At 40.5% G+C, this 24756-nt stretch overlaps 1 protein-coding gene across 5 annotated transcripts in view; it reads left to right on the top strand.

Annotated features, from left to right (window-relative positions):
• The window catches only part of CTNND2 (catenin delta 2), a 957890-nt gene that overhangs the window by 762693 nt on the left and 170441 nt on the right, over positions 1 to 24756 (top strand). For all 5 annotated transcript variants that reach the window (XM_060634364.3, XM_060634362.3, XM_078444403.2 and 2 more), the window contains one exon: positions 23849 to 24032. In XM_060634364.3, the coding sequence (XP_060490347.3) occupies positions 23849 to 24032 (184 nt within the window). The remainder of the gene's footprint in view (positions 1 to 23848; positions 24033 to 24756) is intronic.

Raw genomic sequence — 24756 nt, 5'->3', positions numbered from 1 at the left:
GGGGATGAGAAGGAAACATTAAAAGACTAACATCATAGGTCCCAAACCAAAAGTTCTCCCTTGTACTTTGTTTAAACAGAATCAGGTTAGAATAAAAATACGTTTTCTCGTGTATAAAGTGTGTGTGTGTGTGTGTGTGTGTGTGTGTGTGAAGTTAGATATTATCCAGGCTTAATTATTCTAGGAATAGTTTAAGCTTTTAATGCAAGGGTGTAAATTAGATGAAATGTCCCTAGACCTCAAATTTACTTTTAGGAGTAAAGGGGAGAGTGTGGTTTTAAACAACCACGTCTCCTCTTACAAAAAAATCTCTTTTTGAAAAGAATTGGAGGTATCATAGATTGTCAGTGTTATATATGTAAATACATATGTTTAAAGGCATAATTTATATTTAAAATGGTAGCCTTATCTTAGGAAATATAGTGCAGTGCTCTGCTTTTCTCTCTAAAAATAAATATTTATGTGATTTATCTTGAAATGTTTATATCCAAAAAAAATGTGGGCGTGTGAAACTGAGAAAATCTACTCAAGCCAAGAAAAATTGCTTATTACCAAATATACCAGCTCCATAATTAATAAATTATTATAAAATGTATGCTGTCTCTATGAGAAAAATTATAAATAAGAATTTTTGATCTATGAACTATTGTAGTTGTGTATTCTCAGAGACCAGTAAAGCATAGGTTTTTCCTTTTTAAAGAAATATGTCTTTCTAATAGATAAATATAAGATCAACAGGGGTGCCTGGGTGGCTCAGTAGCTTAAGCGTCTGACTCTTGGTTTCAGCTCAGGTCATGATCTCACGGTTCATGAGATCGAGCCCCAAATCAGGCAGTATCAGTGCAGAACCTGCTTGGGATTCTCCGTCTCCCTGTCTCTACTGCCTCTCTTCCGCTCACATGCGCATGCATGCACACACACTCTGTCTCTGTTTCTCAAAATAAACAAACTGTTAAAATAATAAATAAATAAATAAATAAATAAATAAATAAATAAATAATCTCCAATAGATTGTATTTATCACCCTTGTACACCAGATTGATAATCATTATATTCTTTTCCAGGTGAAAGTTTTTAAATAGGATTCCTCTGGGTATAATTAATTTTAATGGCAAAAGTTTATATACTATACATTTCTAATGTTACATATGATTTTTAAAATGATAAAATTCTACCAGGCTCTACTGACTTCTCTCATCTCAAATACTCTAGGCTTCCTCATTTGCGCTTCCCTTCATTTGCTGGTGCCGTCTTTCATATTGAGGCGTATTCATCATACACCCACCTCCATGTTGTTATGAGAGATTTTCCTTTCATGCCCTGTGACAGATATTCAGTATCAACTCCTCCTATTACGAATATTAACCCATAAGCTCCTCAAGGGCAGGAACAGTGTCATAGTCATCTTCGTATCCATGATGCTCAACCCAGTATATGGATGGAGTTTGGTAAATTTTCCCTGGGTGACGTTGTTGGAAACTCTATTCCGGTTTCTCTCTTGTTTATTGAGCTGCATATCTACTATCTACGTCTCAAACATATTCAGACAGACAGCTAGCAACCACTGTTGTGTCCCCCCTTTCTGCTTCCAGAGAGAGGGGGTTACCACAGTGGCAGACTTGCCTCTTCACTGACTGTTCATCCGCCTCTCCTTTCCTAGTGAGAGCACGTAGGAGATGTCCTGGGTGGCAGTATGTTAACGCTTCTGTAGAGAGTACCAGCCGCTCTTGCAAGGATAAGAAGGGCAGTGAAAGAGAGCTTTTCCATCTCAAACAGGACAAACCCGGCTTGGATTCTAGGCCAACTTATTGTCTCTTTCAACTCTGCCTGTTCAACTTTATTGCCTTCAACTCTACAACCATCATCACACCGCCCCCTCACTGTCACCACCACCTCCACTGCTCTCTCCACCACCACCTCCACCTCCACCAACTGGACCACCACCACCACCACCTTCACCAACTCCACCACCACCACCACCGTCTCCAACACCGTCCCTGTCTCCACCACCACCATCTTCACCATCATCCTTATCTCCACCACCACCACTACTACCTCTACCACCGTCCCCCTCCCCACCCCCCCCCCGCCCCCACCATCTCCACCACCATCTCTATTACCACCTCCACCATCACCACCTCCACCATCACCACCACCATACCAGTAGCTACCAGGAATTGATGAGTTACCTCATATACACAATTATCTGATAGAAACAACATATTTTGTTAATTAATTGGTGCATGTGTTCCTATCATAGAATTGAGGATACTTTTCATCTAATGATAGGCTTTCAGCATCACAAATCATAAGTCAGCAGAAGAAATAATTGGCAATGCTGTCTAACTATTGCCGTAAAGAACAGCTTAATGTCAAAGATCACAAAGGTTGTTTTGCAAGATCTGTTTTAGGATATTAATGGATGATACAAGCATTTCTGTCTAATAATTAATTGTATGTCATTTAATGAGGACATATCGTAGATCTACTAGCTCTAAGCAAGAACCAAAGAAATGATGTCCCTCAAACTCTCGCTTCAACTAAATATTTTTTTTTTACTCTCTAGGAGTTGATAGGTAAAAGCTGTCATTAATCATTTGCAGTGCATGTATTTTGTACATAAATTTGTACATATGTTTTGACTAATTTTCTATTAAAAAAGTTTGGAGTTTCAAATAAGTAGTGCCTTTATGTTCTTGAGTAGACCAAGAATTTTTTTGCCTTTTTTTTAAAAAATAACAGTATTGGGGCGCCTGGGTGGCTCAGTCGGTTAAGCGGCCGACTTCGGCTCAGGTCATGATCTCACAGTCCGTGAGTTCGAGCCCCGCGTCGGGCTCTGGGCTGACAGCTCAGAGCCTGGAGCCTGTTTCGGATTCTGTGTCTCCCTCTCTCTGACCCTCCCCCATTCATGCTCTGTCTCTCTCTGTCTCAAAAATAAATAAACGTTAAAAAAAATTAAAAAAAAAATAATAACAGTATGAGTACTGACTACACATAGTTTGTTAGATATAGAGTTGGTAGGAAACTGAAAATAAAATACCTTGAACTATTTTTAACTTTATTGTGAGAGAGAGAGCACGTGCACAGGGGATGAGCAGAGAGACTGTGAAGGAAGGGCAGAGAGAGAAGGAGAGAGAGAACCACAAGCAGGCTCCATGGGCTATCAGCACAGAGCCAGATGAGGGGCTCACCATGAACCAAGAGACCATGATCTGAGCCAAAATCAAGAGTGGGATGCTCAACCAACTGAGCCACCCAGGCACCCCCAGACGCCTTGAATTTTTTAAAATTTATTTGTCTATTTTTTTTTACATTTATTTATTGTTGAGAGAGAGGGACAGAGCACAAGTCGGGGAGTGGCAGAGAGAGAGAGGGAGACACAGAATCCAAAGCAGGCTCCAGGCTCTGAGCCATCAGCAGAGAGCCCAATGCAGGGCTTGAACTCATGAACCGTGAGATCATGACCTGAGCTGAAGTCGGACGCTCAACTGACTGAGCCACCCAGGCGCCCCTAGATGCCTTGAATTTTTCATTGAACATCAGTTTTCCTATCTAGACACTTAGAAACAAAAGCACAAGGATTTCCCTTGAGTCTTAGGAACAGAATATCTACAACTCACTTTCTACTTGGAACCCAAACTTTAACTTATATAAGTTCTCACTGAAAATCCAAGTGTTTGGGGATTTGTTGAAGTTTGCTAAGAAATATAATACTGATCCATCTTTACAGGTGTTATAAACTCCATCTGCTTATAACATTCAGTCCAGGATTGTATACCTGGACCTCATTAGCTCGGACCCCAGAAGAGAGGTTATGTTTTAATGTTATTGTCCTTACTCTTATTAGTAAGAGTTTATGTAACAAATTTACTTAAAAACATGTCAGCAAATCCTACCACCTTGGTCTTTAATTATGTCATTTGCCCTTGGTGGTGTCATTTGTTCTTAAATCTGTTGGTTATGGGGACAAACAGATGGTTGTTGAGTAGGACATGAATCCCTACTGTGGAGTGGGAGCATTAATCTGACAGCAGTGACATGATGAATTGGAATAAGTAGCCTAGTTTGGGATAAACAGAGGTGGTGAGAACGGTTAGCTTATTGTGATATTTCAAGCTACAAATAATGCATCAGAATCATGACCACAGAGTCCAGTTAAGATTACACGAATCCTGAGTCCCCATTGTTGCAAGCTGAGGTAAGGAAACTGGGCTTTCCCAGTAGTGTGGTTGGAGAAGAGGGTGGAGATTACTAGATAGATCAGTAGGAACTCATTCCTCGAGTGAGTTTATCCTACTCTTCAACCCTATCCGTGTTACTACCCTCAACCAACAAATCCAATATACTTACTGAAGTGGATGGATAGAACTTTATGCTCTCAGACTCCACCAACAGAGAATAGAGTTTGCCCTTGAAACTGTGTAAATGGTCATATCCATTGTCAACAACGTATATGTCTGTTGGCAACAGGTTTCAAAGCCTTTTTACACAATCTCTTTATAATTGTTGAAGCTTGCCCCTACCAAGAGACAAGATAAAGGTGGGAAATAGCAAAGACAAATGTCACCTGGATTTTAAAAGGAAAGGTGAGTCTTAGGAAACAAAAGAATTAAAAGATGCCGTTAAAAGTGAACCGTAGGTGTCGGCAGATGAAGAGTCACAAAAGAATGAAGATTAGCAATAGGAAAAATAAATAGCGATTGTGGGCATCAATACTGGTGCTGATAGCTTCTCAATTCTTCAGGGTCTTCACAAGTTTGCAGCTTTTAGTGGCTTTATTTATGTGTTTATTCCCATGCATGACCCAATTGGGAAATAAAATAACAAAAAAAACATGAACTGGCATTTCAGAAAACCACATGCAAGCAGCTAATACGCTCGTAAAAAGAAGTTTAATTAAAAGGAATGCCGATGGGAAGGAGGCACCATGTTTGGCATTAAATCTCCAAAGATGAAAATGGTTGCTGGCGTGCAGCGTTAGCGAGGGACCACCGAACGGTCCTGTCGGTGAAAGTGTCGTGAGTACGGTCTTTCCAGAGAACATTTTGACAATATGCCTCAGTATTAAAACGTGCAGACTCTTTACCCAGCAATTCAAGTTTTAGGAATATATCCCGAGAAACTATTTTAAAAAGACCTTCAGAGCAAACGAATTAATATAGGGAAAGCATTTAAAACACTCTCTGGCATCCAGTAAGAGCTAATGTCAGCAACACAAATTAGAAACAATGCCTGTCAATGCACATTTGGATAAAAAGAGTCCATCAAATAGAACACTACCACACATTAAAAATTACGGTGTGGCTAGATATTTGTCGATATCAAAATATATCCATGGCATATGTTGAGGTGCAAAAAGCAAATTAAACAGCATGTGTGCTGTGGTTCTGTTTCTGTAAAGTAACACACATGAGTGATCAGCATAGAAAGGTGTACAAAAGTGTACTCTTTGGGTGGATTTCTTTTCTTCCTTTTAAAAAAAAATTTTGTCCTTTTTAAATAGATTGAAGATTTTAAGGTTATCGTGTCAATTTTGTAATCAGAAGAAAATAATGCTCTTAGTATCCTAGATTTTTTAAAGTTTATTTATTTGTTTTAAGAGAGAGAGAGATTGAGAGAGCACAAGCAAGGGACAGAGGGAAGGAGAGACAGAATCCCAAGTAGGCTCCTCTCCTTCCATTCAGAGCCCAAGACGGGGCTCAGACCCATGAACCATGAGATCATGGCCTGAGCAGAGATCAAGAGTTGGACGCTTAGCCGACTGAGCCACCCAGGTGCCCAGTATCTTATTCAAAAATGTTTAAGTATATGCCAGAACATGCACTTTTGGGGAACTTAAAATTTTATTTTAAAAAATAACTGTAATATAAAAGGGAGTTTATCTTATATTCTGTATCCACACAGAGAAATTGTTAATGTCAAAAAATGGACGCATTGTAAAATTTGGTTGGAAATAGAGGCGCCTGAGTGGCTCAGTCAGTTAAGCGTCCAACTCTTGGTTTCGGCTCAGATCATGGCTCACGGTTTGTGAGATCGAGCCCCGCAGTGACAGTGCGGAGCCTGCTTCAGATTCTCTCTCTTCTTCTCTCTCTCTACCTGCCCCGCTCACGCTCTCTATCTCTCCCTCTCAAAATAAATAAACATTTTTTTTTAAAAAAAGTTGGTTTGAAATAAAACATAGAAATTCCACACGTTTGCATAATGACTCAGAGTCGCCTTCAGTTCTCGGGAAACAATGTAGTTTTTATACTCACCTAAGGGTTAGTCAACAGATAAATGCATTACATGTGTTCCACATATTCAACAATATCTCTAAAAGTCATTTTATCAATTTTGTAATTTTACCTGAAGGAGCAATGCCGAATGTCACATGGCATTTAAATAAGCAAGATTGTCGCTTTTCCTAAATTGTTTTCTGAAAATCCTATTACGCTTTACATCGCAGTCATAATAGGGGCTCTGCCATTAAGCAAGCTTCGCCACGCTCTGCTTATGTTGCTACTGCTGTGATTCGGGAAATACCTAAAATAAGTGATTTTATCCCCTCCTGTCATTTGTTCTGCTTACGGTCACTGAATACATGCTGTCATGATCAGCTGGCCAGCTCGTTTTCATTTGTCCTCAATCAACCCATCGGTGGGCCTAAAACAGATGCCTTTAAATGAGAAAGGCTGTGAGGCATTTCAGGAACGTGCGTAAGAAAAGGAGAACTTGACCTTTCAGATCACCTGTGATATAAAAAAATAATAATCATAAATATACTTCAACTAACAGGAAAGTGTCCGCTCGTAGACTCAAAAGGAGCAATGTTTCCCCAAGGTTAACAGTGTGTGTAGCTAAATTTTTTATGGTGCTCTTCTCCTTTGTGACAACCAGCCTTCACCAGCAGACTTCAAATGTAGGTATGCTTAGGATCATTACCTTGAACTCTGTTTCTGTGACCACATCCCATCCGGCAGCTCCAAACACCATCCAAATGCAGAGGGCTTTAAATTTCTATCTCCCCACGGTGCTCTAGATGCCGGCATCCAGCTGCCTCTGGATATCGCCCCTGGCTGTCTAACTGGCATCTCAAAGTCAGCGCATCCCAAACAGCAATCCCCAAGTTCTCTCCCGACCTCTTGTTCCTCCAGGCCTCCTCGCCTCTGTTGTTCAACTTCTCATTTCCCCCCAACCCCTCCATCCAGCCCACCCGCCGGGCCAGACGTTCTATGTCACGCATGACGACTTCCATCGCTGTGGACCTGATCGTCTCTCCCCTGGAATTCCCAAGTGGCCTCCTCACCGGTCAGCTCACTTCTTCCCTCATTTCAGCCTGTTCTCTGCCAAAAAGCCTCCGGAATGGTGTCTTTAAAGACCAGTTGCCCTTTTTGGGGTGACGGAAATATTTTGGAGCTAAAGGAGATGATTGCACATTCTAGCGAATGTACTCATTGCCACTGATTTGTACACTTTAAAACGCTTTATTGTATGTTATTAGAAAAAGATTTCCTTAAAGCTACCCTTGTAGCTGGGTGACTAGTTGGGAATGCGTCTTATATTTGGTTTTTAGTGTGTGGATGCCCCAGGAAGGAATGAAACATAATAAAACATATTATGACAGTTACCTGCTTACTGTTACCCCACTGCACTTATGGGTAAAACAGAAATGTCTGACTATGGCGTCCGAGGCCCTTTTTAGTCTGTGTTCCCTGCTTACCCACTTTAATCAAGGATCTGGCCAGACACGTAAGGCACCCTCAGCGAGGATTCTGGAGAGAATTTAGCGAAGGGCCTTTTTTCCAAGGTATGGGCAGAGTAAAGGGACTGATCCAGGGGTGGTCAGGTGGCTACTGACTGTCACCCGTGGAAGCAGTGAGAGAAAACAGTATTCCAGAGATCAGGAGCTGTGGGGATGGGCTGGTCTAGCCACAAAGTGTCTTGGCCCTGTGGGCAGAGCTGAGGACGGGGAGCGTGTGTAGCAGAAAGAGCTCAGCACTCTCTCCTCATGCTCTCTCACCAATTCTGCCATTGCCTGAACCCAGCTGCCCGAGGAAGGGCCTGGTTGCCTGGGAAATTCAGCCCAAGGGCATGGTTGGGTTTTGGGGGTTTTGTTTTATCTTTTAATGTTTATTTACTTTAGAGAGAGACAATGCGTGAGCAGGGGAGGGGCAGAGAGAGAGGGAGATGCAGATCCAAAGCAGGCTCCAGACTCTGAGCTGTCAGCACAGAGCCTGACACGAGGCTTGAACTGACAAACTGTGAGATCATGACCTGAGCTGAAGTCGGACGCTTCACCGACTGAGCCACCCAGAAGCCCGATGTTTTGTTTTGTTTTGTTTTGTTTTGTTTTGTTTTGTTTTGTTTTGTTTTGTTTAAGAGCAATGTGAGTTGGTAGGAACCTGGAAGAATCAAATGCCTTGAATTCATAATTGAACATCAGTTTTCTTAAGACAGTAACACCACAGCACAAGGGGTTCCCTTGAGTCTAAAGCATAGAGTATCTACAACCCACCCTCGAAGTCTTAACTTCAACCTTGCTGAAAATCCAGCTAAACACAGAGGGAGCACGTGGATGGCCCATTCCACCGCCCCACACACTATCTGGCCATGCAGACCCTCTTTGTGTTCCCTGAGTAGAATGTTCTCTCTGCCTGACTTGACTTTTACGAGAGCTTTTGCCATCCTGGTCTCAGCAGCCCCATGAAACGCCTTGAGGCCTGAAATCCCTGCTGCCCCGTTTCCCTCACTGTCTCCCAGCTCTGCAGGGGAGCCACACCCACATTGCCCAGTGTTTGTGGAACTGAATTTGGGGGTGGCTTACTCACTCGAAGGCTTGAAGTTGTTCTGCTAGACAAAGAATGTTCTGTTGACTGAGCGGATGAATAATCAAATAAATGAACAAATAAACGGATTGACTGAAGCAGTCGGGTCTTGATGACATGAAAGTACAAAGATCTCAAATGTGGAAGCTCACTAATCACTTTCCTTTTGTCAAAACAGGTAGTTTTTCTGTGTTCTTCAGAAAGAAGTCACAGCGGAAGCTGACAGTGATGAACTCAGTTAAATTCTCCGTAGCTTAGATGTAATAACTTCCACTGGCTTGCTAGTCTTCCAAAAACAAACAAACAAACAAACAAACAAAGCTGGTGGCAGGACCCACTGAGACCACTTTAAAAAAATTTTTTTTTTAAAGTTTATTTATTTATTTTGAGAGAGAGCACAGGGGAGGGGCAGAGAGAGAGAGAATCCCAAGCAGGCTCCACACTGTCAGCACAGAGCCCGAGGCAGGGGTCGAACTCACGAACCGTGAGATCGTGGCCTGAGCCGAAACCAAGAGTCGGATTCTTAACCGATTGAGCCACCCAAGCGCCCCTCACTAAGATCACTTCTATCAGAATCTCCAGAGATGGAGCCTGCACATAAGCATTTTTCTTAATTTCCCCATGGTGGATAGAAAAACTGCCATTTTGGTAGTTAGACTATGATTGTCCTAATGTCGTTCCCTTTGGATTGTTGAGAAATGTATTTTTTTATTCAAATAAGTTTTGAACAGGCATCTACACAACTGATCTCATGGACATAAGACTGTCTTCATATCTGCAAGCTTTTGCTTTTTCTGGATACCTGGATGCCTCACTCCCACTCCTTGGCTAATTGTTCTTATCCCTCAAGGGCCAACCAAAGACCCTCTTCTCTCTCTCCCAGATAGCCTTCTGTGATCTCTCCTTTGGTGATCTTTTATTCCCTGAATTCTCATGGCACAGCATCTCTGATAGTTGGTGGATTTTATCATCTACAGCCCAATCATTTTCTCTCCCCAGGTAAACTCTGCCTCATTCACAGTATGTTACCCAGGGTGCTTAGCAGTCCTTTGTTTTCTGGGGCATTCGTAAAATATCTGCTGAAAGATTAAAAGCATAGAAATGGCACAAGGAAATGGAAGTTTCCCCAAATCTCTGATTTGGGTAGTAGATTAGCTTGGAGAATATGAGGGGGAAGGAAGTATGTTTGGAGAAAAATACACAGCAACAAAGTTCAAATTTGGAGTCATAGAAATGAAACTCAGCAATACAAATTTGAGAATGATCAGAGATAATAGTTGAGTCTTAATGTTCTTATCCACTGTCGTCATTTTTTCCATAAAAAACCTCTGAATGGAGTGTCTCTAAAAAGCAAGATAATTTGGACTATGGGAGCCTATATTTATATCCTAGCTCTTTATCTCTTGTTACCTGTCCTTGGGAGATTTTTGTAACCTCTTAAATCTTTAGTTATGAATCTGTAAAATGAAATCAATAGCAGTACCTCTCTCTCAGGGTTGGGATAAAGAATTAATAAAACAGTGCATGTGACATGGTAATGATTCAATAAATGAGGGCTTGTGTTTACCATTGGTATCATCACGATGGAGCGGCAATATGAAGCAATTTTGATTTAATGGAAAATAAGACCCAGTTTTAATATTAGTGTGATGGATAGGGACAGGATTTGTTTTAAAATTACCCTTCATCTCAATCTGGTTTTTGTTCAGTGTTTTCTCCATGGAAGACTGTAGCTGCATGTTTTCATAGAGGTCAACAGAATTAAGGTTTGCAAGAAAAGTATATTTGTAAAAGTTGTTTCAAAATGGAACACTCTTCATTCTATGAACTCAAATGACTTCTTGAAATTTCTCAAGTTACATGACCTGAGGCTAAAACGAAACTGGGCAAAGATGAAAAGCAGAGCATTCTCTTGTGTTCATGTGTATTCTGCTTCAAAGAACTGCAAGCCATATCACCTCTCTCCAATTTCAAGTAGCAGATGTACGTGCCTGACAATTGTCTGATTGTTCATAATGCATCATGGTCAGACTACTGACCTTCATTTTTACTTACATGTACAGTGCCATTCGCTGGGTCTCAGTCTCATCATCTGTAAAATGGAATTTGTTGAAGGTTTACATGAGTTAATACATGCAAGATGATAGCAAAACTCCTAGTGTATGACAATAATGCAAAAATATTAGGTATATTTGGCTAGTTTTCTTTTTTTCAGTGTGATCTTATTTTGAATGCCTAGCTTCGTCACGATCTGAAAATGTGAGACCCTTGTACTTGAACATCATCATGACTCAACAATGTCATTCATTCCACGTTCTTTCATTCAGTAGGCACCTATCGATAGCCCACTGGAAACTAAACTCTTTTTAATGCTGATTATGTGCGAGCTGAACTAAACTTTCAGTCCGATTCCCAACTTCCACTCTTTGTTCACTCCACCACCATGTGGTCATCAAGGCAGCTTTTTTGTGTGAGAACCCTAGGAACCAAGGTTGCACTTTAAGATGGCCCCGGTATAGGAGAGTGTCCCCAGCTATCTTATTTCCAGGGATTCTTAGCCAAGGATGCTCCCACAAACTCAGTTTGAGTCCTTATGTTGATTCTTGGCAGGAGTAAGGAGGATGTGCTACCTGTAATATTAAAAAGAAATCCTCAATGAGCTAGCCATCCCTATCTTTGTGCAAGGCTATATAATTTCACCTTTGCCTACTCACTCTAAGCCTAGAGAGTTTGGAATGGCAGCCTCGGGCCCTACCAAGAAGTGTATGGGGCTTTGTCACTTCTGGGTTATGGTACCTAATAGAAATGCAAACAGCCTAATGCCCATTGTCATCCACACAGATAAAGGCATGATGTTATGGTTAGTGAATGCCCTGCGGTTCCAAGAATTTTCCAGACTCTGTGTTTACCAAAGATGAAATTAGCTATCTACTCGTTTTCAGTAATTCACATGGTTTGCCAACTGTCAGCTCCTCTACCAGAAAAACCTGTAGACTAAGCAAAGCTAAGTTTACTAGATTTACTATGGTAAGGGAGAACACGACCTTGCAGAAGTCCAAAGGGAAATTGGGCCTGGTATTTATAAGGCCTTAGATCCTTGGCTGAGTTTGTTTAAGGTGGGTGTTCCAAGATGCAAAACAACTGGCATTGGGCAGAGTTTATAATGTAATAGCTCTGGACTGGTGGTACATAGAGGCAAGGGTCATGAAATGAGTTTTGATAAGCAAACTATTACTTTTGATAAGCAAGCTGCTCAGCTCACAGTCTGAACTTCCAGAGGCAGGTATTTTCTGAAGCAAGCAGTTGGATTAGTCTGTCCCCACATCATTTAACCCAGGGCCAGAAATTATGATGATACCACTTCCCACCTAAAAAATCATTATATGATGGGGCTGAATGAATGTCTTCAAATCTCTCTCTCATTCTCCCTTCCTCTCTCAGTCTCTTCTTCTGCCTCCCCCTGCCCCTCTTTTTCTCCGTTCTTTCCTCCCTTTCTCAATAATTTATGAAAGAGGCAAACTTAAGTTAGTTTATGTAATGCATGTAATTTGGGGTACAAAAAGCTACCAAGAAACACAACCAAAGTATAAGAAATCATCTCTATTACTACACAGAAGAATATGACAGTTGTTAGCTGAAATGACATAATCTTAACTACAGTCACTTTTAGGAAAAGAGGCTCAGGGCCAGTTTCCAGAGATTATAAAACAGCTTGTGTGCTTTCTTTTTCAAGGTCTGACTTATCCAAGGTCATTAAGGAAGGCTATAGTTTCAAGCAAGCCCAATTTTATATTCCTAACTCTTGATCTCTCGGGAATTGAAAAATAAAGTATTCTATGGCTCATTTACAAAATGCTGTGCTCAAACATGCACCCATGACTTTCACAGATGGTTACTATCAGACATTGACATCATATAGGGGAGGAAAAAATATTTTTCCTCTACCCACCTTAGGCTCTCCAGCTGGGGTCTTGTAACTGAGATAGGCAAAAGACAAATTAATGAGAGAAAAACAGAAGTTTATTAACTTGCATATGGCACATACACGTGGGAGCAGCCAGTGATGGGTAGCTCAAAGAGGTGGTTAGAACTTATGCTTAAATATCATCTTAGGCTAAACAAAGGAAAAGGGATTGGGGCTTCTGGGAGGGGGAGACAAGTAGTTATGGGAAGGTGACTAAGAAAAGTACGGTTAAATAGGGTTCCATGCTAAGGTTTGTTTTGCATATTTAAGTTGATGCTGTAAGAGTTGCTAAGGGTCCTCCTCCTCTTCCTGGTACAGAAGAGGGAGACATCTTGACAAAGGGAAATTGCCTTTATAAATGTAAATTTCCATTACAAAATGACAAGCTGTGCTGACTAGAGAACCTTTTCCACCTCTGTTGGTGCCCAGTGGCCTTTTTCCCAAAATGACCCATATGCCAAAGGGACGTGGTTGGGGATGGCATGTTTTGGTTTCGTTCACATCCAAATTCTTTTCGACTACAATTTACTTTAAAAAAATACCATGGGGGGGCGCCTGGGTGGCGCAGTCGGTTAAGCGTCCGACTTCAGCCAGGTCACGATCTCGCGGTCCGTGAGTTCGAGCCCCGCGTCAGGCTCTGTGCTGACAGCTCGGAGCCTGGAGCCTGTTTCCGATTCTGTGTCTCCCTCTCTCTCTGCCCCTCCCCCGTTCATGCTCTGTCTCTCTCTGTCCCAAAAATAAATAAAAAAACGTTGAAAAAAAAAAATTTAAAAAAAAAAAAAAATACCATGGGAAGAGCTTCTTACTTCTTAGATAGGAGCTGCACTGCTTGGCCCCAGTTGGAGATAAGCCTCGTTTCTGATGACTGGAATCTAGCTTGTTATTCCCTTACTGTAAGCATTTAATGTAATTTGAAAAATTGCAGATCTACAGAATCCAACTGGAAATGGAATGAGATATCATAGACACACCTGAGTTTTGATTCTTCCTTTCAAAAAAAAGTCATCCTCTTTTGTCTGTGAAATTACCTCGTTTTCAATTAAATTAGTCCCAGCTTTGAAAACAGGGAGGATCATTTCTTAAATTACTAATGAAAACTTTAAGCGAGTTTGGGCCTCTTGCTTAAACTAATCTATACCAGCTTGTTCTACACGTGTTAGGTGCACTGCTGGTACTAAAATTTGAATATCAGAGTGTTCCTGGGATCAGTTTTGGCTTTGAAACAAGACAGCACCTCAACATGGATGGCTGTATCAATAACAGAGCTGTTGCAGAACTTCAGGAGTTAAGACGTCTCAAGGGGGAGCCCTCATAGATTTAATCACTTAAACCAGAATTTGCCTCATTTGTGAAAGTGAAGATCTGATTTTCTTGCTAATGTGAAAACCATCTCACTCCTCTGGAGTTAACCAAATTTTGTACCTATTTTGAAAATAAGCAAGAATAATTCTGCTTGATTCTCAGCATGTAACGTGTGTGCGATGCTTTCAAAAAAGAATTCCATGTCTGGGCTAGAAGCTGTTAGTGGCATTAGTAGGGTGACAGTTTTTGGTTATTGAGGCTGACAGTACAGTTCTTCTGCCTGCTCTCCCCACACATTTATCAGCTCCCGCAGCCCTCTCTCGTCGTCACCACCTCGGTGAGACTCTTAACTCAGAATGATTGGGTGAGTCCAATTCTAAAAGGATTAACCTTCACCTAAGCCCCGGTGGTCACTGCAGTTTCCTCTCCTGAAATATTAAAGAAGAGAACTCAAGAGATCGTGTGTTCTGGTCAGCCCTCCCCTGAGATTCCTGGAAGCTTGAGGAGTCTTGGCCTAAGGAACTACCCTTTTTTCAATATTTTAAAATTATTTTAAAGTAGTTATTTGTTATAAATTGGGTGGTGGGAATCACTTATCATCAAAAAATGGATTGCTCTTAAGGGAAGGTTTATAAAAGAAAGATGAAGATTCAAATCTTAACAGAGAATTTTTATATCCCGGAAATACTGATATTCCGTTGATAAAATTCATTAAGGCTCTGTCACTATATCCAGCATCCAATCCGACTTTTCTGAAAAAAGAATATATACAATTACTTTTAAAATCTCCTATGACGGAGGGACGCCTGGGTGGCTCAGTCGGTTGAGTGTCCGACTTCGGCTCAGGTCGTGATCTCGTGGTTCATGGGTTCGCGCCCCATGTCAGGCTCGCTGCTGTCTGTGTGGAGCCTGCTTCAGATCCTCTGTCCACCTCTCTGTGCCCCTGTCCCACTGGTGTTCGCTCGCTCTGTCTCAAAACTAAGTTTTAAAAATCATTTAAAAAATGATAAAATAAAGTAAAATTTCCTATGATGCATAACACTACATGTTAAAGTTAAATTCTTCTATTTCACACTCTTATAACCATCTTTGTTCCATGTGTTTTAAAACACTCTTCTGCATGCACTACAGAATGACTGTCGCATCCATTTCCTGTAATTATTCTTCTCAAAGTAACATTCACATCGCATATTAAAAAAAAAATTTTTTTTATTGTTTTCGAGATACAGTTGACATAAAGCATTGTGGAAGTTTACGGTCTACAAGGTGTTGATTTGACACATTTATATATCACAGTACGTTACTGCCTTGGTATTAGCTAACACATCTCTCATGTCATATAATTATCATTTCTTTTTGTGGTGGGAACAGTTAAAATCTAGTCCCTTAGCAGTTGTAAATTGCATGATATAGTATTGTTGTTCATGACCACCAAGCTGTGCATCAGATCTCCAGAACTTATTTATCTACCAGTTGCGTTTCTGTACCCTTAAACAACACCACCCTAATTCTCCGACCTCCCAAACCCTGGTGATTACCATTCTGCTCTCTGTTTTTATTAGTTTGGCTTTTTAGATTCCACCTGTAAGTGATATCATACAGTATTTGTCTTTCTCTGGCTCATCTCACTTGGCATAATGTCCTCAAAGTCCATCCATGTTATTGCAAATGGCGGGATTTCCTTCTTTCTTGTGGCCAGGTAATATTCTAAGAATATGTATACCACATCTTCTTTATCCATTCATCCACTGACAGATGGTTAGGTTGTTTGTAGATCTTGACTATTGTGAATAATGCTGCAATAAACACCAAATACAGATATCTTTTCTGTAACCTATTTTCATTTCTTTCAGATATGTACCCAGAATTGGAATGCTAAATACTATGATATTTCTATTTTTAATTTTTTGAGGTCCCTCCATACTGTCTTTCATAACAACTGTACCAATTTACATTCCCCCAGTGGTTCCTAAGGGTTTCCTTTTCTCCACATCTTTACCAACACTTATCTCTTGTCTTTTTGATAATATCCATTCTAACAGATGTGAAGTGATATCTCAGCGGTAGTTTTGATTTGATTAGTGATGTTGAGTATCTTTTCATGTACCTGCTGGCCATTTGGGTGTCTTTTTTAGAAAAATATCTGTTCTGTTCCTCTGCCAATATTTATTCAAATTGTTTACTTATTTTTTGCTACTGAGTTGTATGAGTTCCTTACATACTTTGGATATAACCCCTGGTTCGATATATGGTTTGCAAATATTTTCGCCCATTCCTAGGTAGCCTTTATTTTTTCTTTCTTTTCTTTTTTTTTTTTTTGCTGTGCAGAAGCTTTTTAGTTTGATGTAGTCCCATGAGTTGCTTTTTACTTTCAAGTACCCATTATTGTCGCAACATTGTGGTAGACTTTATCTTTGAGGTCAGTGCTTTTCTTTTTTAAAAGCATTAAATGAGGCTGTGTGCAAATCTTGTTGAAGCTATGCCGCATACCATCTGGAAGAACTTTCAACACAATCCTAATTCACAACCACACCTTGAGGGTCATGACTTCTCAGGGACAGTTGAAAGTTTCTGTATCACGCACCCAAATACTCAGATACATGCACACACACACACAGATGCACAGGCACTCATGCATACACACACACACACGTGCACGCAGCATAAATCGAGTACAGCGTGTCACGGGCCTCCAGATTTTGATCAGTCACCTTCCACCCACCCATGACTCACGGTGTGAATGGTGTGGATGGAGGAAGTAGATACACTCGTTTGCTCCCATTCTTTTCTCTTCTCTCCCTTCCCCAGATGTACACATTTTCACTCACAGAATAAGATGAGTAATAGATTCATTTAAAAGTAAATCTTCATATATATTATGTTAATTTTTAATTAGCTGGTGAATTTAAAATAAATTTTGAAGCATTTATTTAAAATGAATTCAGCGTAACTTTTCTTTGGTTTGAGCCTCACTGATGCTCAGAGGCTATGTTTTAGGTCTAAAGATTAAAAGCAAATGAGGGGGTCATAGGAAAGGCCTGCACAGACAGAGGCAATGTTTGATTTTATTATGATTTAAGACTTAAGGTTATTAAAATGTATTTTTTGTCAATCTGAGTTTCTTTTTGTAAGATATCCCTTACCTCTTTTAGGGAAAAAAAACCCACACAATTACCCTCTATTAAAATAAAGGATCCAGTGAAAGTAATTAAGATTTTATTAAAGAAATTTTAATAAACCAATTACTGCTTATGAATATGGATAATCTCAGGGAAAAGAGCCACCCTGTGCCTGAAATAAAAATAAGCTATATTTTAAATATATTTAGTATACATAATTAGTTATTTAAATGTCTTCTCAACTAAACCTACTGTCAAAATTATATTTGGAACAGCAATAATTTTATACTTAAAGGAAAGCTTTTGAATCCATATAATTAAAGGAAAGATGCTACAAAAATTTTATTAGAGATTTTAACCTCAAAGAAATTAGCATATTTTCAACAGGTAAATTGAAATTTGCTAGTGACCATCAACCAAAATACTAAAACATTTTTATGTTACTTTCAGATACGAATAAATGAGGTAGCTCATATAGATACCAAATATCACTGTGAATTCAGTTTATTCCACAGGTTTTTTTCACAAATTGAAATTTTAGCACTACGTTAGCTAATTTAGAATTATCAAGGAGTTAATACAAGATAATTACTCAGATACAACATTGGAGATGAGCCTTCTAATGCTAAATTGACTAATGTCTTTGAGCAGCATAAATTGTTCTCTACTAGCTAAAAGTGGAATTTCTGTAGAGTTATATTATCTGTATTTCTGTGGAGGTTATAGTGTTGTTGAAATAACATTTTGTATTCTCACTTGGACTTATTACTTATAATATCTGCTATTTTATTTTTTTACGTCATGGCTTCATTTGCCTGGAGCACATGTCATCTTACAAAGGTCTATCATCCAGCTATTAATTCTTGTATTTATTCAGCACCTGAATGGTGAGCACCTGATATGTGTCAACGCATATTCTGTGTGTTGTATGTGTTCTGTATGCTATGAACACTCAGGCCTCCTGGTTTCATGTCGTGTCTGGGACCTTGTTGGGGAGGAACAGTGAGGAAATGGCAGAAGTTCAAATAATGGGAAATAGGAGTTAGTGATGAGGTCTCTGCTAAAAATTAAAATACTCTCATAGCAGGTGTCTGGGAAGCTAGTTTAGAGTGATCCAGAAAACTTTCGCTGAGTTTTTGCACCTTTAAGGTACCATGTGAGCAGAAAGAAAGATCAGCCTTGGAAAGCTCTAGAGAAGAATATTCCAGGCTAAGAGAGCCGTAGGTCTAAGAGATCGGAATTTCAAAGGAGCTTGTGTGTTCAAGGAGAAGAAATATGGCCATGATGCCCGCAGAAAAATGACTACAGTTACAGCAATGGAAGGGCCCTGAGGGCAGGGACGTTTTGTTTTCTTCAGTAATGTATCCACAGTATCCCACGCGGAACCTGGCACCTAGGTCCTTAATGTGCATGGAGTGACTAAGTGAATGAATGATTCAAGATGAATTTAGAGATTTAGGGAAATGTCTGATCGTGAAGCTGTAATAAGAGATTTAACTTTGTTTTAAGCATAGCAATATTTTAAGGGGATGTGTAAGGGCGCCTGAGTGTCTCAGTCGGTTAAGCGTCCGACTTTAGCTCAGGTCACGATCTCACAGTCTGTGAGTTCGAGCCCCACATCGGGCTCTGTGCTGACAGCTCAGAGCCTGGGGGCTGCTTCAGATTCTGCGTCTCCCTCTCTCTCTGCCCCTTCCCCGCTCATGCTCTGTCTCTCTCTGTCTCAAAAATAAATAAAAACATTAAAAAAAAATTTTTAAAAAGGGGGGACGTGTAGTAGATTGAATGTTGGCCCTCCAAAGAAGTCCATATCCTAAATCTTAGAGCCTGTGAATGTTATCTTAGGTAGTAAAGGGGCTTTACAGACGGGATTAAGTTAAGGATCTTGAGATGGGGAGATTATCCCGGATTACCCAGGTGGGCTCAGGGAGATCACAAGTATCATTATAACAGGGAGGCAGGGAGGTTCAGAATCCCAGAAGGGGATGTGATAATGGATGCTGAGGACGGAGTGATGCAAGCCTCAGGCCAAGGAGCACAGGCAGCCTTTAGAAGTTGAAAAAGACATGGGAATTCTCCCTTAGAACCTCCAGAAGGAGCGCCGCCCTGCTCATGCATTTTATTTAGCCTTCAGATCTGCAGAATTGTAAGATAATAAATATGCATCATTTTGAGCACCATGTCTGTGGTAACTTGTTACAGCATGAATGGGAAGCTAAGACACTATTATTCCAAATTAAAGCAAGTGGTCATTTAATAAGTTGCAAACATGACGATGGTTACATTCTTAAAAGTCAATCACTTATCACGCTCACTTCGGCGGCAGCACGTGTACTAAAAAAAAAAATCAGCGTTTGTAATCTAAATTAAAATGCACTTTGTATTTAGTTGCAGTATTTAGGTGGATCCTCCTTCCTGTATCTTCTGTTCTCTCACAGCAGATGAAGAGGGTAAGAGAACCAGGGGCTCTAAGTTACGAGAGGGGTAACCAGGAAAAAAGTGTGGTAGAAGGGAAAAAACTGAGCCCAGAGACCGAGACAAAGGAGGGGGAAGAGAAGGGATCCCATGCAGCGTCTGAGTGTCAGGACTCCAGGGATGGCAAATCTGGGTGGTTCTGGCTCAGGGTCCCACGTGAGACTGTGTCATCTGAAGCCTTACCTGGACCCGGAGGTTCTGCGCCCAAGGCAGTCTCCACGTGGCTGTTGGCTGGAGACCTTGGTTCTTTGCCCCATAGGCCTCTTCAGAGCAGCACTGGAAGATCTTCCCAGCGGGACAGCTGGCTTCCCCTCCAACCAGCAGAAGCCGAGACAGAACTTGGAGGGAGCAGCGGTACCTTTTCTGTGACGGAGTCTCCAAAGCCACCTCCGCCATATTACCTCAGTTAGGGCAAGTCTCTAAGTCCAGTGCTCACTCCCAGCGAGAAGGATTGGGCTCCGGCATTAGAAGGGGATGTCAAAAAAGAGAATAACAAAAATGTTAAGCCAGCACAGAAGGAAGAGGACGGAGTGAAGAGAAATTTAAGCAGAACAATGACTTCTCGTTTCTTTATAGAGAATGCCTAGATATGCCCATTTTTCTCAAGTAATCTCTCTCCCGTCTGCCAGGACTATGGATGTGTGTGTGTAGAGGTGTGTGTGTGTGTGTGTGTGTATGTGTGAGTGTGTGTGTGTCTGTCTGTAACAAGACAGCTTTAGAGTTCTGGCTGTTTCCCACTTTTGACTCCTGTCAGACATGTCAACCTTTATCTCAAATAACCCCCAGAGACCTCTGGTTCTACACTCGAGCGGGTCTATACGTCCAGATAACGTAACCAAAACTCTCTGAATTCCCCTCAAAAGAAATTCTGCCGCATTACGTCCATCTGGCCAAGCCCTCATCGAAACAGAGGAGATAAAAGCTGCCCCCAGTGACAGGTCCAGTGCACCCCTCCCAGGTCAGGAAGCACTTGGGGGTTGCAGATGGGAATTAGTACAGGAAGTTCAGAGATGGGAACTAGTACAGGAAGTTCAGAGGCGGGATCTAATGCAATGATAAGCTGTCTGGAACATGAAACAAGGATGGAGCCAGTCTGGAAGGTGGGATGAATGGGAACAAGGAAACTTCTGTCCGAGCTAAATGCTGAATCAGGTTACACTAATTAATGAATTAATGAGGAAGGTAATGAAGAGAAGAGCCCAATAAAGAGTTATCTTGGACCATCTCCTGTCCCATCATTCACTTCTTGTCAGATATTAGATTAGGCCTTCACTCTTCCTTTGATTTTCCCCTCTTTAGACCTTTTTCCTGGTTGTTAGAAAACAGTAAAGATTGTTTTATTTTTGCGGAATGCCTTTAGATTCTTTTAAATCCATTGCATGTAAAAATGCAGAAGACTTTCTTTTACTAATTAGGTTTTAGAGGAAATGTATTTTAGAGCAAAACATACCACCCATAACAGGAAAAAAATAGTTACAAACAGGGAGGGAGGCAAACCATAAGAGACTCTTAAATACAGAGAACAAACCGAGGGTTGATGGGGGGGTGGGGGAAGGGGAAAATCGGGGGGGGGGCATTGAGGAAGGCACTTGTTGAGATGAGAAATGGGTATTGTACGTAAGCGATGAATCACGGGAATCTACCCCCCAAACCGAGAGCACACTATATATGCTGTATGTTAGCCAACTTGACAATAAATTATATTTAAAAAAATACCATCCATATTTTAAAACATATATGCCTCAATTTTCATGTATTGGTATTTTCAAATCGGGATTTAAGAATGAAAAAAATTATTATTTTCTGGCTCTATGTGTGTGCATCGTATCCTTAGAAGAACAGACACAATCCTTGTAATGTGATATTTTTTAAAGTTTTCTTCAGATACTTGGGTAGATATTAATTTCAATGTAATGTGCTTTTTTAAATCTGAACACCTAATTGTTTTATGAGAAAAGACAATTTTCACAAGACTGCAAATGAATGTATTTTGATTTTCTTTAAAAAAATTTTTTTAATGTTTTATTTATTTTTGAGACAGAGAGAGACAGAGCATGAGCAGGGGAGGGGCAGAGAGTGAGGGAGACACAGAATCCAAAGCAGGCTCCAGGCTCCAAGCTGTCAGCCCAGAGCCCGACGCAAGGCTCGAACTCATGAACCACGAGATCATGACCTGAGCCTAAGCTGGACACTTAACCGACTGAGCCACCCAGGCCCCCTGTATTTTGATTTTCTAAAATTTGGTAAAATCTCTCTTAATGGACTGAATAAGCAGCTTTATATATTATTTAAAGCAAGATAAATGTATGTGATAATATTGCTAGCATTTCAAATCCGTCCGAATCAGAATGTATTTTTGAGCACCTTCTGTGTACCACTGAGCATTTTTTTGTGTGTACCCAGTCTGCAATTCTAATGGTAATGCAAACATGTGCATAGAAGTTTATAGAAAATGGTCTATATACTAAAGCAGGGTGGGCAAAATCTTTCCATAAAGGGCCACATAATAAATGATTTTGGCTTTATGGGCCATGCAGTCTGTCACAAATATTCAACTCTTCCCTTGTAGGCCACAGACAGTATGTAAATAAACAGGCAGAGCTATGTTCCAATAAAACTTGATTTACCAAAACAAGCCGGCAGGATTTGCCCTTGAGCCAACCCCCTGTGCTAAAGGATTAGTTTATATATACGGGATGGCAAAAACATTTTGTTTCCTTTGCATTTACTTCAGTAAAATTCCCAGCAAATGTTATTTTGAAAGACAACTGAGAGGATTTGTCTCTATAGTCACATTTTTATAGAACTGATTTAAAACTGTTCCTTCAGTTGTTAACAATCAAACATTGTCAACTTTCAGATGAGTATTATTAATGCCCTTGGTAAGTTCAACATGTGCCATGAAAAACTAACAAATTTCAGAAGTACCTGTGTCCTGTTTGTTCTATTCATAACACAGTAGATAAAACGCAATCTCATGTTAAACGTTTATTGAAAGCTTATTAAACAAGTAAGTTGGAAGTTGTGTTTCTAAAAATAAATATTTTATTCTCCATGTCTGCAATGATGATGCACATTTAGATTAGTCTTGAGAAGAAAATACAGTCTTTCATAAAAAATTAGAATATAATTCTGTTTATTTTACCTTCATGTGTTCTGTTTTGAACAACAAAAAAATACTTTAAGAGCATTTTCAGATGTTATAACTTATACGTAGTGCTTAGGAACATTTCTAAACTTAATCCTATTTTTAAGATTTCCTTTAAAAATATGTAAGGGGCACCTGGTGGCTCAGTCGGTGAAGCGACCGACTTCAGCTGAGGTCATGATGTTGTAGTTCGTGAGTTCGAGCCCCACGTCAGGCTCTGTGCTACCAGCTCGGAGCCTGGAGCCTGCTTCGGATTCTGTGTCTCCCTCTCTCTCTGCCCCTCCCTTGCTCACACTCTGTCTTTCTCTTTCTCTCTCAGAAATAAACATTAAGAATTGTTAATAAAAATATTTGAAACCCTAAAACATTCCATCTGTCCTAAAACTTTAGCTTTTTCTCTGCCTACATTACTTTCTGTTCTAGTCTGTCCTCTGCGGACATGCCCTCTGCTCTCTACTGCTCCCTGTTCTCTGCGTCCTCCACGAGCATTGCCTTCTGAGAAAAACTGACAAAGCTGTCACAAGTGACAGTGAATTTAAATTCCTTGTTGAGCATCAGACCTGATGCTGGACTCTCATAAGGTCCTGCGTGTTGATGGCCGTTTCTAAATGGAGGCCGCATCAATCAAACTGTCCATATGTGCGTATTGAGGTCTTGGATAAAACAAGGATGTCCTGCTAGTTCGTAGCTCAGATAACTTTCACAATTCTTTTGTCTTGGTTCGATTTTTGGATACGTAGTCCTGCTGTATTAAAAGTGAACAGAAGCCTGGTTGGTATCCATAGTTCAAATCAGACCTCATCCTCTTCGAGATGGAACGAAGACGATGGTGTCACAAGTCTTATGCCCGCTTGTCAGATTTTCACAGCAGCCCTTTAATGGGTTCTCAGAGATGTTCTAAAATCAAGGGTGCGCCCTAGGTCGTGCATTCACACTCTCTAAGTCCGCCTTGCCCTTGACTTTAACTTGATTAGGGAAAACGGTTTTGAGATGAGAAAAAAGAGTGGCCATCCAAAAGCTGTTTGTGTGTATCTTGCAGGAGTCCTTTGGAACCTCTCGTCTTGTGACGCCCTCAAGATGCCAATCATCCAGGACACCCTGGCAGTGTTGACCAATGCCGTGATTATCCCCCATTCGGGCTGGGAAAATTCACCACTCCAGGATGATCGGAAAATACAGCTGCATTCCTCACAGGTGCTGCGAAATGCGACCGGATGCCTAAGGTGAGTGGCACCCTTGCTGCCTCCCGCTGCTGTCATATGCTTTCTGCTTCTGCAATTTTCATTGCTGCTTTACTGAGGATCAGAGCGTCCGAGAAAGATGAATGTTGACATGGTGAAGAAGGGTAAGAGGCTAGCAAAAATCATTTCTAATGAGGTACTGACGAGGTGTAGGCATCTTCTTCTATAAGTCTTTTATTTAACATGTTTTCTTGAGTCTTGGGCAAAAAATAAACATTTTCATTCCAACCAAAAGTAATTAGTTTTCTTTGATTAAAAACAATAGTTCACAGTAGTTTCTTTCCCATGTTATAGTATATCATGCGTATAGAATAACCAGGCAGGCCAGTTGGTGGGGGGAGAGTCTATGACATATACGTAGGGAGCTAATTAAGTGGCATCACTAATTTTGGTTTTCATTTTTAAAAGTTTGTCTGTGTGACTACCGGAGCCCATAATGCTTAGAGATAACTTTTTAACAAAGCCTGTTGTATGAAATGTTTTTTTTTTTTTAAATAATGAAAGCAGCAAATACATTCTAGTTCTCTCTCAGTGCCTTTTTACAAAAATCATCCCCCAGAAATCTCTTGAGAAGTCTTACGATCACCTTAATTTTTGTTTAACTTTTGCTCTTAGAAAAGAATGTAATAATCAGGATACAGTTTTTCCAAACTCGGGCAACTGTGCCCCCAAGGATGCTGTCTTTGGTACCAAAGTTGAAAATCTC

The sequence above is a fragment of the Panthera onca genome, chromosome A1, assembly GCF_046562875.1.
Source record: "Panthera onca isolate mPanOnc1 chromosome A1, mPanOnc1 haplotype 2, whole genome shotgun sequence".
Taxonomy (NCBI): Eukaryota; Metazoa; Chordata; class Mammalia; order Carnivora; family Felidae; genus Panthera; species Panthera onca.
Note: the sequence above shows the minus strand (reverse complement) of the source record. Positions and strands in the feature narration are given on the sequence as shown.